At 36.3% G+C, this 16,021-nt stretch overlaps 1 protein-coding gene across 1 annotated transcript in view; it reads left to right on the top strand.

Moving 5' to 3' along the window:
• The window catches only part of dok6 (docking protein 6), an 84,222-nt gene that overhangs the window by 22,662 nt on the left and 45,539 nt on the right, over positions 1-16,021 (top strand). Inside the window, exon 2 of the mRNA XM_084398199.1 lies at positions 13,827-13,934. Within this exon, the coding sequence (XP_084254325.1) occupies positions 13,827-13,934 (108 nt within the window). The remainder of the gene's footprint in view (positions 1-13,826; positions 13,935-16,021) is intronic.

Raw genomic sequence — 16,021 nt, 5'->3', positions numbered from 1 at the left:
CAAGGGTGTAGAGTTACATTTAAGCTATTTTAAGGCATGAAGAAACTTTTAAATATGTAATTTTAGTGATCAAGGGTGAGTTTTAAGTGAGAAAATTATTGACTACAGGACAGGGGGACTTAAAGCAGCACAGCTGATTTCAACATTAATAATAATGCATCTTGAAAATTAAATGTAGCCTTGGAGCTTAAGAGACTTTCAAAAGCATTAAAAACCATTACTGACTCATAAAAAAAATCGTACCGACTTTTGAGCTGTAATGTACTTGAACTAAACATGCTGGTAAAACCAAAGATCATGGTACCAAACTTGAAAATGAATTAAAAAGCTTCTAACCTCAATATTTAATAACTAGATTTTAACGCTTGCATATGTAGGTTTTTGGTATCCGAATGATCCCCGCTGCCACTGCCTCACTTTAAGATGAGAAAACTTGACCTACATATTGTTTCAACATTATTTTGCAGCTATTTTGGTAATGTACTAGTATATGTGCAGAGCTGAGGCAGGCGGTTAGACCTGCCTCAAACCTGACATTTTAACTAATGTTCTTCACAAAAGGTTAGAGTGACCTACATGCTCCATGTGGAGTTTTCTCTCTCCCCTCCTCTTTCTCCTTGCACCTGAATGAAACGATGCCTTAAGTGTTAGAACGCATGCACAAAATAAGAAGTGTTAATTATTCAGGATTTAAATTATGCGACTGACGTTAAAGAAATAATAACTTGATGTTGATATCAACAGTATAATTAGTCCTATAGAGAGAACATCTGAACTGTGTTTCCGAACTTTCTGTTCCTGATACGGAACGGGGATGTGGCGGCTCTGATAACCCAAATGTTTGTGAGTCATCAGCACCTGCTGAATGTCACCTGAATTCTATTTCCTCCTGCAGCTTTCAGATCTGTTGGCTGCAGTAACAGGGAAAGAGGCATGGGTGCTCTGTTGGACCGAATTTGTGCTAGTGAAATAAGTTAATACACTGTTATGCTAATGCTATAAGCCAAGAATGTCTCTCTCTGTCCTTCCTGCGCTATGCTGGACATTGGTTCTTGCTGGCAGTGTTATCATCCATGCAGATCTTTGAAAGGCTTGGCTTTGGATTAGCCCTATGCTGACACAGCTTGACCTTGTTGGGTTGTGTGTGCGTGCATCTCTTTGATATGTGAAAGTGTGTGGCTCTGTGTGAGTGTGTGCCAGCGGTGCTTTCTTCTAGGAGGTAAGGAAGGCAAAATTTGACAACAGAATGCTTAAATGTTTGGTTGGTTAGACTTCTAGTTTATTATGGACTTTTAGTATATTATATTTGCTTGTTAATACTGTCAGGTAAACGGTTTTCCAAGGCTTTAACCTGGAATTTACATTGGACAAAAAAAAGAGATTTAGCCCAGAGAAGATACTTTGCCTCCTCATTTCACAAGGCGACCGCATGCCACTGGTTTGTGTGTCACTTTGCTGTATGTCATTAACTCCATATTACATTTCTGGACTTGGGTGGAAGCCCATGGATATTTTATTAAAGAGCGTCCGTGCATGGGAAATGAGCCGGCGCTATACTGTGATTACTTGCTACTGGGGCAACGGTGTGTTTCACTTTCGGAATGCCCCAGATAGTGTAATCTATGATTAACCAGGAAGAAGTTTCACTTTCCGGAGCAGTTGTTGGCTGCGTCCAAAAACTTAGGAAGCTGACTTGTTGCCTTGCTGCCCTATCAGGCAGTGTGACTTTGCAGGGAGCGTTTGCGCATGAAGGTAACTAACAAAACTGATTTCGGACAGATTTCGAAGGCAGCGTAATGGTTTAAGTACATTTTTCACGTATCTGTACTTTACTTAAGTAGAATCAATAGTGCATAGGCTACTTTTGACTTTTACTTCGTTATATTTTGCAGCAATTATTATGCTTTCTACTCCACTACATTTCTACAACGTTTCGTTACATTTTCGTTACATTTTCTGATCAGTTTTTCCCTCTGCCAAAACAGGGATTGAAAAAAATCTCATGTTTTCGGTGCTGATGCGGTGGTGACGCGTTCATGTATGCAGGGCCGGTTCTAGACATTTGGAGGCCCTAGGCAAAATTCATGTTGGAGGCCCCCCACCCCCAATAAAAAACACTTGAAACAAATATGATTCCTAACCTTTATATTTATACAACATTTAATTTTAAATTTAGTATATTTTTACTTACACAGAACATAAGTTTGGACAAATTACTATTTTTAATGTTTTTGAAAGAAGAACATTCTTCTTATGCTCATCAAGCCTGGATTTATTTGATCAAAAATACAGAAAAATAATATAGTGAAATATTATTACAATTTAAAATAATGGTTTTCTATTTTACTATACTTTAAAATATATTTCTGTGATGCAAAGCTGAATTTAGTGTCACGTGATCCTTCAGAAAACGTTATAATATTCTGATTTATTATCAAATGTTAGAAATGGTGCTTAATATTTATTTTATAACATGTGATACTTTTTTCAGGATTTTTTGATTATTAAAAAGTTGTTTTAAAAAAGTCTTCACTATCACTTTTATATATTTAACACATCCTCGCTGAATATTCCTGTTTTTTTTTTCTGTATTTTTGATCAAATAAATGCAGGCTTGTAGAGCATAATAATAAACTTCTTTCAAAAACATTAAAAATAGTAATGGGTCCAGACTTTTTACTGGTAGCCTATCAAACTTTATCTAAGGTAATCTCTTTTTTGTTTAATGAAGATGTTATTGTTCTTGTTGTTATTTTACTTTAATAATTTTTATTCACAGTTCCAGAATACCACTTCAGTAGATGAACGTGCTTTTATACTTTTTTTTCATATCTGCGTTATGGGCAGGATTTTTCCCTCCCATTTAATCAATATTGACTGCAGATATTGTCATATTATTAATATCAGTAATATGTTATTATGTATTGCATTGCTACCTTAAATATGCTATACACAAATCAAGTGGAAGAGAAAGATACGATCGCTACTGAGCAGGAAAAAAATTCTAAACTAATACGTGTAGGCTATGATGTTAGGGTATTATCTAATCATCAGCATCAGAATATAGAAGATAGACCCATAGATATGAGATCCTTTATTTGAAACATTTAAAAATGTTGCAGTGTGTTGGTTTTTTAACTTTGAATACAAACGTCTTGTCTTTTACTTTTGTAGCTTTTTTACTAGTCAGCTCCCAACGCGATGTTATTCATTGTACGCGCAAATTCAAAGCGTCGCGTCTGGGCATGTTAATGACGCTCGCGCTCTTTTAAACTCGTAAACAAAGCGGTGAATGATTTTTCCAGAAATGACGCTGATCTACAGTAGCCCACAAGTTTATATTTAAAATATATTGCAATCACTCCAAAATCGATGACCTGCATTACGAGCTGTGCTTCTTTGCGTGCCTATTTAGGCTTTTGCTTCGCACTCGCAGCACCTGATGGATGCGTTCGGTGACCGCCTCTGACCGCCGCTGACGTCCCCTCGGACTTAACTGGCTGGCGCCTCTATACAGTCATGGGCTGGCGTTAATGTGACGTAATGTAACAGTCTATGGTTAAGATAAACATCGTCACTATTTTTAGTTTTTTTTTTTTTTTTTTTTTTGTCCCTCTGTCTGGGCCCCATCCCGCCAATCGGGCCCTAGGCACGTGCCTAGTTTGCCTTTGCGTTAATCCGGCTCTGCATGTATGTAAGGGTGGCGCTGCCAATAAAGCACCTAAAAGCTGTCACAAAGAACCGGCGAAAGTAATGATTATGAATATGTAAAATATAGCAAGGAGACATTTTAATTGTTTATTAATAAACAAGTGTTTTCTGTGTCAGTGCCCTGCATAGATGAAGTTGACGATGCTGAGTAGTGAACGCGCCAGAGAGAAATGCACATTTCATACGGATTACATAAGCAGAGAACAGTTGGTTTTCTTTCGTTTTGAATTGTTCTGTTTAAATAAGACATTTCAAGCTTTCTATAGATATATTTATCAGGTCTGTCAGGCAAGTAGGCTACCTTATACGCTGAGTTTCAGTTCATTTATGAGACGAGCTCCAGGTCACGCGCCAGCGCCTCCGTGTCGTGATTATCTATTGTCTGCTATATACTTCTTATTTATTAAATCCAGGCAATTGGTTGATGAAACATTGATTAAAATTAAGATACAATTAATACAAAACGGAATTCATTTAAAAGAAAGGCTTTGTGCTTTCTGTTTGAGGTCTCTGTGAAAGTTTTAAGTAAAGTAACAAAGTATTTATTTGTACGTCGTTACATTTCACCACTGCTGATTAACAGTAATGTAAATGCTAAATGTCCTAATACCTGTTGATACAATGCAAAGTATATGCTCTTAACCTTGCAGTTTTTCACATATCATGTAAGACTCAATTTCTCCATTTCTTTGCACAAAACAAAACTCTCCAGAAAATGCCATTTAATGGTTTATTTTTCAAAAAAAAATTCGCTTGATCAGGATGCAAACAGAAGTCTGGATGTGATTGCAGTAATGATGGCCTTAGCAACCGCTCGTCCAGATAACAAATCTAATCACAGCATCCTCTACAGCTCTGTCCCAAAACAGCTTGGCAATCATGTCAAAACAGCCCTTTTTTTGTTTGTATGGCAAATGGTACTCACAGTGTCAGGATATTCCCAAACAACATCAGTACTCATCATTCTTGCAGCTTCATTCTTTACGGCTTCTCAAAATCAGCAGAAATAGCTTTTTGTGTGTGTATTTAGCAATTCTCTTGTAGCTTTAATGTGTATTTGTGTGTCTTTGCAGATGACCTGTAATTGCACTGGATTCATATACAGTTTACAGTTTACATTCACAGTTATTATCATATCATATTATCAATTTTTTTAATAAATAACTTTCAATTCATCAAAGAATCCTTAAAAAAGCACGATTCCCATAAATGATTAAGCAGCATAAATGCTTTCAACACTGATAATAATAAGAAATGTTTCTTCAGGACCAAATCTGCATATTAGACTGACTTCTGAAGGATCATGTGACACTGAAGACTGGAGTAATGATGCTGAAAATTCAGCTTTGTCATTGTTAGAATTCATCACATTAAAAAAAAAAATTATTAGAAAAAAGCTATTTTGAATTGTAATATTTCGCAGTAGTTCTGTTTTTACTGTATTTTATCAAATAAATACAGCCTTGGTGATTATAGAAAGACTTAGAAAAAAAAAACATTTAAAATATTTTACCAACCCCAAACTTTTAAACAGTAGAGTAGAATGATCAAAAAGCCCTCAACGGTAGCGTACCAAGTATAAAAAGATGTGTTGCACATGTTTTCTTAGAGCACCACTTCTGTCACTTTCTGTGGACCTACTATTACTGTAAATCATTTTTCTTCATCTAGATACATCTGATGACATCCTAAGGGAGTTTTCTACAAATGTTTGCATTGAAACCTGATTATCATTTGTTTACAAGTCACACGGTAGTGTGCAGTGTATTTAATCAGTGGATTCAGTCTGTTAAGATTTATCTGGGCTTACAGAGAAAACAAGTCACAGAAGTGTTTATTCTCTCTGTCTTTTGCCCACTCTGGGTGCAGAGTGAGTATGATTGCTGTGTCTTATAAGTAATCAGATAACTTTCTCCGCTAGCAGCGGGTGGTTTGTGGATCACAGCAGACACAGATTTTATTAGAGAGGTGAAACGTCAGACAGTGGAGCATCCAAGGTGGCTCACATCATCTTGCTGGCACATGAAAAGGTCAGCCATCTCTCTGACTGAGCTGCATTGTCTTTTGATAAGCCAATGTCATGAACAGACATTCCTGCATGCTTAAAGGGTTATGGTAGCATTCATTTGCTTTGGATCATATCTGAATTCTCTGCCTTTAGGTGAACTCTTGATTCAGTTCATAGTTTCATATTTTATATATATATACACACATACATACACATATATATATTAGGGCTGTTATCAAACCAAGAAAATCTTGGCCGACTGAAGTCGACCTAAAAAAACCACAAAATCGACTAAAAATTATGTAAAAAAATGCCGATGTCTTTGTTGACATGGTAGAAGAGGACTGACTGACTATGAATTAAACGCTCTCACAATTAAATAAATAATATTCAGCAAACCTTCTAGTAGCCTACTTTCTTCAGTCTGTCTCTCTTCTCCAGTGGGTTGGACTAATCCAAAAGAAGTGAAAACAAGGGGGGTGTTCCGAAGACAGACTGTTACCTGTGAAACAGGGGTGCTCTGAAAACACGGTAACACCCCCATTAGCAATTAGTGCTTTCCACCTGATGAAATGAACGCGGCAAAAAATCGACCAATGAGAATTTTGGTAGATCCAGAACGTATCGACCAAATAATCGACTGGGAGATTACAGCCCTAATATATATATATATATATATATATATATATATATGTGTGTATATATATATATATATGTATATGTATATATATATATATATATATGTATATGTATATATATATATATATATATATATATATGTGTGTATATATATATATATGTATATGTATATATATATATATATATATATATATATATATATATATATATATATATATATATAATTTGTATACACACACACACACACACACACACACACACACACACACACACACACACACACACACACACATATATATGTATGTGTGTGTATATATATATATGTGTGTGTATATATGTATATGTGTAGATAGATAGACAGACAGACAGACAGACAGACAGACAGATAGATTCAATGACTCACTCATTAAGACAGTCACTTGTTTTGTTTCTGGATGAATCTGTGGCTTTGAACAAATCTATTGAATGAATGATTAAATGATTCAGTCATTTTAAGCCACTTGTCACCACCTATGGAATAACAATATAACCTGCAGAAAGAGTTACTATAACAGTCTGTCTAAAACTTGCAATGCAAAGTCACTGAAAAAGTGAAAAGTGTGAACGTTGTTTGATGACCATAACTTAAGCTGGGCACGCACAACAAGATAATCGGGCAGATTTTGGGCCCAACATGTTGAATATTTATGATCAGGCTCTACACATGAACTCGAGCATTGAGAACATTGTGTACACAGAGTTTACTAAAAAGAAAGATTTTGAACAACTCACTGTGTTTGTGTCCGCCGGCATTTTGTCAGTCAAAAATAGTTAATCTCCGAATGCAACGTAACAGGGAGGAGAGTAAAGATGGAAAGCTCCTAAAGCTTGTTTCCATATAAATTCACGGATAATTTATCTAAGTGATCATGCTTTTCATTGAAATTACAAGTTCATGACATTTCCTCATATGGAGTCAGTTCATTACGTTGCATTCGGAGATCGACTACTTTTGACTGACAAAATTCCAGCCACCGGAAACACTAACTGATAAAGTGAGTCGTACAAAACCTTTCTTTTTAGTAAACTCTGTGTACACAAACAATTTTCTCAATGCTCGAGTTCATGTGTAGAGCCCCTGGTGATACTTCGAGCAAAGTTTCATGTTGTGTCGAGCCTTCTTAGTGTTTTAAAAATAGCGATTTTGATGCTATCATAGAAGTGCCCCATGCACTCCCATTCAAAAGGCATTTTGACCTAAAATGAAAATACGGTCAATCTTAAAAGGGGCGTTTCCATTCTAATTATGCTTTTAAACGAAAGTTTGACTCGGGTAGATTAACAAAAAGAGCCTAGGTTCAATTTTGGCGAGAGTTACGCTTTAAAGGGACACTTCACCCATTTGCATTAAGCTTTGTATTGTTAGAAACCCAGTCATATATTATAATAAACGTGGATTTTTCATTAATTTTTCCCTGAGATGGGAGAAATAAGGATTTAAGTGTTTTACTTCCTGCTTATTATGACGTAAAAATCATCATTTTGCGTCATAATAAGCAGGAAGTCACATTTCATTGAAAAGTGTAGAGACTACAAACACTAGCTCCTCATTATTCCAGGGGGAGGGACCCGCTCACGCTACAGGCCTATTACAGATCAGTGGGTGGGACTTCACTTTCTGAAACTAAAAGCAATATCCTCCATCTTGTTTGGAAGCTAAGCTAACAGGCACTGTGGAGCAAGCTGTGAAGATATGACAATAGCGGAGGGTAACGTTACTCAATATGATGTAGAAGAAGAGGATTTCGGAAGTCTGATGCTCGAATCAGGTGTTTGTGGCTACCTTTACAAGCCGCATAGCGAAGAGCAGCCGAGGCAGAAGACCTGCCTGTCGCGGACGAGAAGCCCAGACTGGCTCGAGCTGGGGGCGGACTGGTGGCGCCGGTGATCTCACTATGCAACTACGAACCGCTACGAACACAGAGATAGAGTCCGTCTGCTGCAAAGAATTTAAACGATGCCAATTTCTCCTGGACGAAATCTCTGAATCAGACGAGGACACGGACATTTGTGTTGTGAACCATCCTAGTTTCGCACCGCATCTGACTGAACATCCCGGTAACGTAACCATGCAATAATTCACCACTTCGAAAGAAATACAAATGAGTAATTCATTAAGTTCGCCAACTAACTAACGTTAGACATTTTGTGTGAAATGAATTTCAAGCTCCGGTGGTAGCTAGCCTTATGGACGGATGAGTGATTCATATGCTGTTCTGGATTAGTGGGAGTGGCTTGCGCAGCTGTGCATTGTGGGAGTTGTTGTCTTTCATACAAATGCGTCCTGAAGTTACTTTCTTTCTTTCCTCGGTCAAGAAGGCACCAAATTCAAAATTTATTTTACATTTCGACTACATATATGACCCACTTTCAATAAAGATCAATGTTCCCATGGGTGAAATGCTCCTTTAAGTGTTTTTTCTTTAATTGCTAATGCAACCTTTTAACACCACAGACTGAACAAAATTAGCATTGCTTGGTAAATGGTTGACCTAAATTTATATTATCTTATTGTGTACTTAAATTTAACAGCTGACAGCCTTATTCATTTGTGACGCGGTCTAACAGAAGGATGGCCAAAACCAATGAAATATCAACTGATTTGATAACTCTGAGTTCTTGACATTTTTTATTACACTATTGTGAATAAACTGTGATAATGTGAGAAATGTTGAAGGTGTCTGAATACATTTTCGTTTGACTGTAACTCCAGCTCAATCTGTAACATGTAAAGTCTATGTTAACGTCGTCTCCACGACTTCATTAAAACCTAAAAAAAATCTGTAAATATTCTGTTAAAGCTACACTGTGTAATTTTTTAAGTTGATTCTTAGCAAAAAACACTTTGTTCTTTCAAAATGATATGTGCTCATTAATGTGTAATTATTTCTACCAACTAATCAAGTATTCTCGTAAGCGTAGAATCTGCCATTTAGAATACATACGAGCGAGTCGCTCGAATGGCGGCAGCCATGTTGCGCCTCCATCTGGAAAATACATTAGCCAAAGAGGGACATACCTGGAAATTCAAGCTTCGCCTTTCGCGTTTTTACACTCAGTGGCACCGTGACGAATGCGAGGGGGAGATTACTCGCGACTGCCGGCAGATTTGAATTAATACGGCCACCGTAGGAGTTAAAACGTCCACGAAATGGGAGGGGCTAGAAAGTAATATTCAGTTGGTAGTCATAAACAATTTCACCACTAGATGGGAGAAAATCCTACAGTGTAGCTTTAAAAGCAGTCCAAACACTATTATCTCCATTTATTTGTACCCGTCGTCATTTTTACCTTGAGAGATTTTGCTAGATTTCCCCGTGTTCACAGTCAGGACTCAGGTTGTGTTGTGAATGGAATCTGTTAGTGTGTGGTGTGCTGTCTTGGTCACATCACGGCACTCCACACACTATGGGAACAAATCTGTCAAATCTATGATTTTTTTATTTTATTGTAATGTTTGTGGTATCTCGTGTGTAGGCCATTCTTAACTGTAGTAAACCTTTTACATTTATTTGTATATATACATTTTACATATTTTAATAAAAATAACCACTTTTCAGCAATATTAAAAATGTAATAGGTAGATAGAAGTACATTGACAATAACTTAAATCACAATACAATATATATTTTATAGTGTAAAGAACGTAGAATCATATGAAAATGTTTATTTTGTTTATTTTACACTTTTGGGGTTGCATGATTCAGTCGTAACAATTACCATTTTGGCTTATTTCAACCTTCTAGTAATTTAAGCTGTGGTTTTCATTGGAGAATCGTGTACAAGGATCTACAGTGAATTCATTGCTCTATTGAATCTTATATTGCATGCATCAATTCTAATCAAACTCTGCAGAATTTTTTATATACACCTTTTTACGGTTGGTTCTTAATGAAGTGGCTAAATTTACCTTGCTGTGTTTCCACTGAAGAGCCCTTGTGTGTGTACATATAATTTTGACGGTTTGGAGGGTACACAGTGTCCTGATTCATAATTAAACAATCCAATTCAGAGACAGAAGACTTGTTCATTAATCAGTCTTTGAAATTTCTGTGTGCAATCAGAGAGCTCGGAGAGATACTGTCTGCCTGTAACTCCTACCGTCCATTGAGCTGCACTAAGTGATGGAGAGGGTGGCTGATTGCAAATTCATTTATGTCAGTCATAGTTAGGGTTGATGACTTTGGCCATGGTTGCATTAAAGTGAAAATTGGCTAAGAGTAGTGTGTTTATTTGGGGATAATACTGTGAAAAAACATAAATGCCATGGTCAGAATTAGCATTTATATAAAGCTATTACACACTCAAGTTGCATTTACTTACCCGTGTCAACCTTTAAAAAAATCAGTGGGCACCTATTTAGATTGTTGCAGAAAATCAGCAGCTTTTTAGGAAAACAAACAAACCATCAGTCAGTTTTACTGAATCATGTTTGGATAAACTTAAAGAGATAATGGCGCCAGCCTTACTGACAAGTTTGGTTTGATTTCGGAACTACTTGTAATGTGACAAAACAAAGTTAGACAGACGTCAGTGCAAGCACTGCAACTGAAACAGCAGCCACCTTTTACAGTTCCAACCGAACCAAAACAATGAGCTTATGCTGCATTCATTTCACACCATAACTACTGTAATTTGGAAGAGATGGAAACCCCTGACTTTATACTCAGAGCGGTTCGTGACTCGAATTGATGTGCTTCAGTGGCAACACTATCAATGGCGCAAGGAATCTGCTGCAGTCAGGTGGTACAGCTCACTGATCTTTAAGTTGTTTTTTGATCATTATTATTGTAACGTTATATATTTTTTTTAGACCTGAGGTAGTTTAATGCCGTCTCTCGTGACGCTTGTTTGCTCCCTGCTGTACGTGTAATGTGTTTTGAAGGAGGAGTGGCTTTGGAGACGCTCTCAAGGGAGGGTGGGATCTTGTGCTTTCAAAGCTAGCTCGCTGTTGCTAGCCTCTTCGAAAATTGCACACCCTACCTTTAAGTTTATTTTACTACCATTTTTACCTTTTGTCGCAGATGTTTTTCTAAAATTCCATGTAAATTAAAAAAATATAAGCAAAAAAAAACCCACTACAAAACCCCACTTTTTACCATCTGTTTACTTTAACTATTTGTTAACTATTATACTACAACTATTTACTTATATAATAAATAGTTATATAATATATAATTTACTTATATAATGCAACTATTTATTATATAAATATATAAGCGCATCTACTTGGCTGCTTTCTAGGACTCAGCTAAAAGTCTGTCATAAAAGCAAAGTGTTGGTGTGAGAAGAATCTGAAAGTTTGCTTCTAGAAGGTCAAGAGGCAGCTGAATGTCATAATGTCGAAACAATTCATTCGAAATGAATGGTTGATGCCGGTATCTTCTAGCTGGCTCTGCTTAAAATTGAATTCCTAGACTAAAATCAATAAAAAGTTGAGATTATAGATAGCTTATGCTGTTGCAAAACATAAATGAAAATTTATATTAATGAATTGTCAGAGGGTGCATGCATGTTAATATGAATGGACATGAATAAGCAGCACCCCCGTCTATCATAAGTCGCATCCCAAAAATTCAGCAAATAGCAGAGAACGTACTGGTTTTGTAAATCTCAAATTCCTGTAACCACATTTGATAACAGATGGCATGGGTGCACAGTTTCATTATTTCTGATTTTCTCATTTGCAACAATGTGGATGAAATGGAGCTATTTTGCGTGTAACCTTTTGGCTCTACACACATAGCAGGTATCAGGAGCAGCAGGCGTTGTACAGGAATGCACCTAGATCAATTATGTTGAGTGCCAAATTAAGCATTGTTCTTTTTCCATGCACTACATCAGTGGAGTAAACAAATTAATCTCGCCCATGGATATGAATCCCGACAGGATTTCACATACATCAACAAATGAATATTGGCTGCCTGAAGCAGGATATGGAGTATCCCTTCCGTAAAATGATCATCCTAACCTCAAAAGACTTTGGGATACCATTAAAGTATTATATTAAGAAAATAAACACTCTAAAAAATGCTGGGTTGTTTCAATTTTCAACCCATGTTTGGGTCAAATATGGACAAACCCAACCGTTTGGTTAAAGAATTTCATTTAAAAAATGTAAACCAACTGTTGGGTTCAAACATGATTGAAACAGCCCAGCATTTTTCAGAGTGAACTTTGGCGCTGATCCAGGTGGACTCTTAAGCCTCAGTAAATATCCATTGTAAAATGTTCAACTACATTTGAAGAGAGCATGTTTTATTATGTGAATAAATCAGAGAAATTAAACAGATGTGGAGGGTCCCGCTGAGAAAAGACCATTCAAACCTCATTTTTTAATTATGGTACTGCTGGGTTATTGATTAGGCAAAGCTATGATTTTGCCCATGCCTTTTGGGGAGAGAACTGTGTCTGTTTTTGGGCAGTATAAGATAATAAACACAGGTGTCAGGGGAAATGGACTGAAATAAGTATGTGTGATAAGTATGTGTGTGTGTTTGTGGATTCTTTTTTTAATAGAGATTGTGCACATTCTCTCACACTCTCTCTTTTCTGTTGACCTTGAAACACTGTCAGGGGAATGTGAGTGTTTAATCTGTGAAAGTCTCAGACGTTGCTTGGAGGAATGTTTCGGAGAGAATTTGAGTCCTTTATTTCTTTAAATAGTATGCAGGGGCAAACTCGGACGAATGGACACTGAAACGAGTGCTGAAATTGATACCTAGAGGCTCTTTCATGGTTTTTATGGCTCAGCGGTACATTGTGTAACATCAGAAAGTATGACCAGAGTGTTTTATTTGTCTGAAAAAATCATTTTATGGAAATGTTTCCTAAATTGTATGCATTGCAAGTGGGTAGATGCTGTCAATAATAAACTGCCTGTCATTATTTTTGTCGAATTTTTGGTTACACTTTATTGTAAGGTGTCCTTGTTACGGCGTAATTATACATTTTATAATAATTAACAACACTACTAGGATTAGTGTTAGGTGCATGTAATTATGAATAATTTACTGTTATTACTATAGTAAGTACATGAACTTGAACTAGTAACAAGGACACTAAAGTATACTAATGTGTTACCAAATGCAGTGTACTTATTTGAAAGAAATTTGTATAATATAATAAATATAGACAGCACACATGTATGTGTGTGCTGTCTGTATTACAGCATATTACAGTAACAAGTAACGTGTGTGTGTGTGTGTGCTGTCTATATTTATTTTATTATTTAAATGTGCATTTTTTATAAATATTTTATATTTAAATAATACTATAATAGATGGCACACATAGTATTTTTCTTGTAATTCGGCTTGTCACGTAATGCAGATTTTTTATTTAGTTATATATATATTTTTTAAATTAGAATTATGAATTGTTGTTTTGCGGTACATTGCAGTAAATACAAATGCATCTTTCTGTAACAGATCTTCAGAAGATGCTGGCTTGTATTCAAGAAGGCGTCCAGTAAAGGACCACGGCGATTAGAGAAATACCCAGATGAAAAAGCTGCTTACTTCAGAAGCTTTCACAAGGTAAATGTGACTTCCAGGTTTCATCTTGATTGAAAACTTTATTTTGATCACGTTTACAAATCACTAAATTAAGAGACATTGGGTCCATTCTGTTTAACATGCATCCTCAGTTCATTTCAGGCTCAAGGATAGCTCTATTCATTAGCTGCATCATTTATTTGCACAGCGTCCCTTTTGAGAAGTTCCTCTGACAGTGAGGGCTCTGGCTCAAGGGTTCATGCCGGGAAAGAATCTCTGAGTCTAATTATTTAGTTAGCAGGGGTCATAGGCATTCCAGAGCGATCGCTGTGTGATACTTTTGGAGCTGACAGTAGCTCAGGTTAAAGGTGTAAACGTAAGCACATGTCTGTTCTCTGTTTATTTGTGTTGTGTCAGTTGATAATATGATGTGTTCTCTGTGGAGTGTTGGTCAGAGTGTCATCCATCCATCCATCCATCCATCCATCCATCCATCCATCCATCCATCCATCCATCCATCCATCCATCCATCCATCCATCCATCCATCCATCCATCCATCCATCCATCCATCCATCCATCCATCCATCCATCCATCCATCCATCCATCCATCCATCCATCCATCCATCCATCCATCCATCCATCCATCCATCCATCCATCCATCCATCCATCCATCCATCCATCCATCCATCCATCCATCCATCCATCCATCCATCCATCCATCCATCCATCCATCCATCCATCCATCCATCCATGATTGTATATTTTTTAAATATGAGGGAAGCACATGGATGTTTTTGCATGTATTCATTATTTCTTTGTATGGCAGCCTTGTCAAATATTATTTCTGCACAATTTGGCATCATTGCATTATCTCAAATAAAACCCTTGACTCCAAGCTTAACTATGCAATATGCTTTCAAAATCTTTAAAAAAAAAAGGGTTTATAAAAGATTTTAAGGGTGATAAAGGGTGAAGGTCACTTTTCCTAGTTTGGACATCACTTACAGTATTATTTAGATGAAAATGCAAATATATTTATTATTTTATTTTTATTTATTTGATCAAAAATACTGTAAAAACATTAATATTGTATTACTGTTTAAAATAACAGTTTTCTAATTGAATATATTTTCAAATGTAATTTATTTCTGTGATGTATTGTACAGCTGAATTTTCAGCATCATTACTCCAGTCTTCAGTGTCACATGATCCTTCAGAAATCATTCTGATATGCTAATATGCTGCTCGAGAGACATAAAAAAAAAAAAATTGATTAAATTTTTTTTAAGGATTATTTGATTTGTTTATTTGAGATAGAAGTCTTTTGTAATATTATAAATGTCTTTACTGTCACTTTTGAATTTAATGCATATTTTCTGAATTAAATATTAATTCCTTAAAAAAAAAAAAAAAAATCATACTGAGCCCAAACTTTTGAATGGTTATTTGATCATGCCTGATAGTTTTAGACCATTTTTATAGTCTACCTAATTTCCCATCAGAGAATTTGAGATTTTTTTTTTTTTTTAATTATCAGAATTTTTTTTCTAATTGCAGTATCAGAATTAGTTTTATAATGTGTATATAGCCAAATTAAAATCCATAAAGGGCATTTTGCAATTGCACCAGGTTTCCGCCCAGGAACCAGACCCTCTTTTAAAGTGAATAATTTCGAGCATTACATCCCTTTCCTGTCCTCAAGCCCTTTTGAAAATATTCCAATTAGGGCTCATTATCAGGGTGATGGCTGATGATCTTATGCGGCGAACATGCAGAACATTCTAGAATAATGAGCACAGATGCGGTTGTAGATTAGGGCCGTGACACCGCGGTTTGATGTCGCTGCATTGTGGGAACGTGCCTTTATCAGCTCTAACAAGCCCGCTAATAAGATTACACATTAGACATGAGGGAGATGAGTGAATGTGGTACAAAGCAACAGCCCGGCGTTTCAGTATGTGTGATGAAGACGCTGTAACAGGCAGATCTGGTGTAGGTGTAACTCTGATGTTCACTAGTTCAGATTTTTTATTTTTTTTTGCTATTGAAGTTTAGATTTAAAGATGCAATGGTTAAGCTAATTTTCTATTATACCTGATGTATACTTGACATACTTTAAGTCCCAT

This window comes from Rutilus rutilus (assembly GCF_951802725.1).
Source record: "Rutilus rutilus genome assembly, chromosome: 24".
NCBI lineage: Eukaryota > Metazoa > Chordata > Actinopteri > Cypriniformes > Leuciscidae > Rutilus > Rutilus rutilus.
Note: the sequence above shows the minus strand (reverse complement) of the source record. Positions and strands in the feature narration are given on the sequence as shown.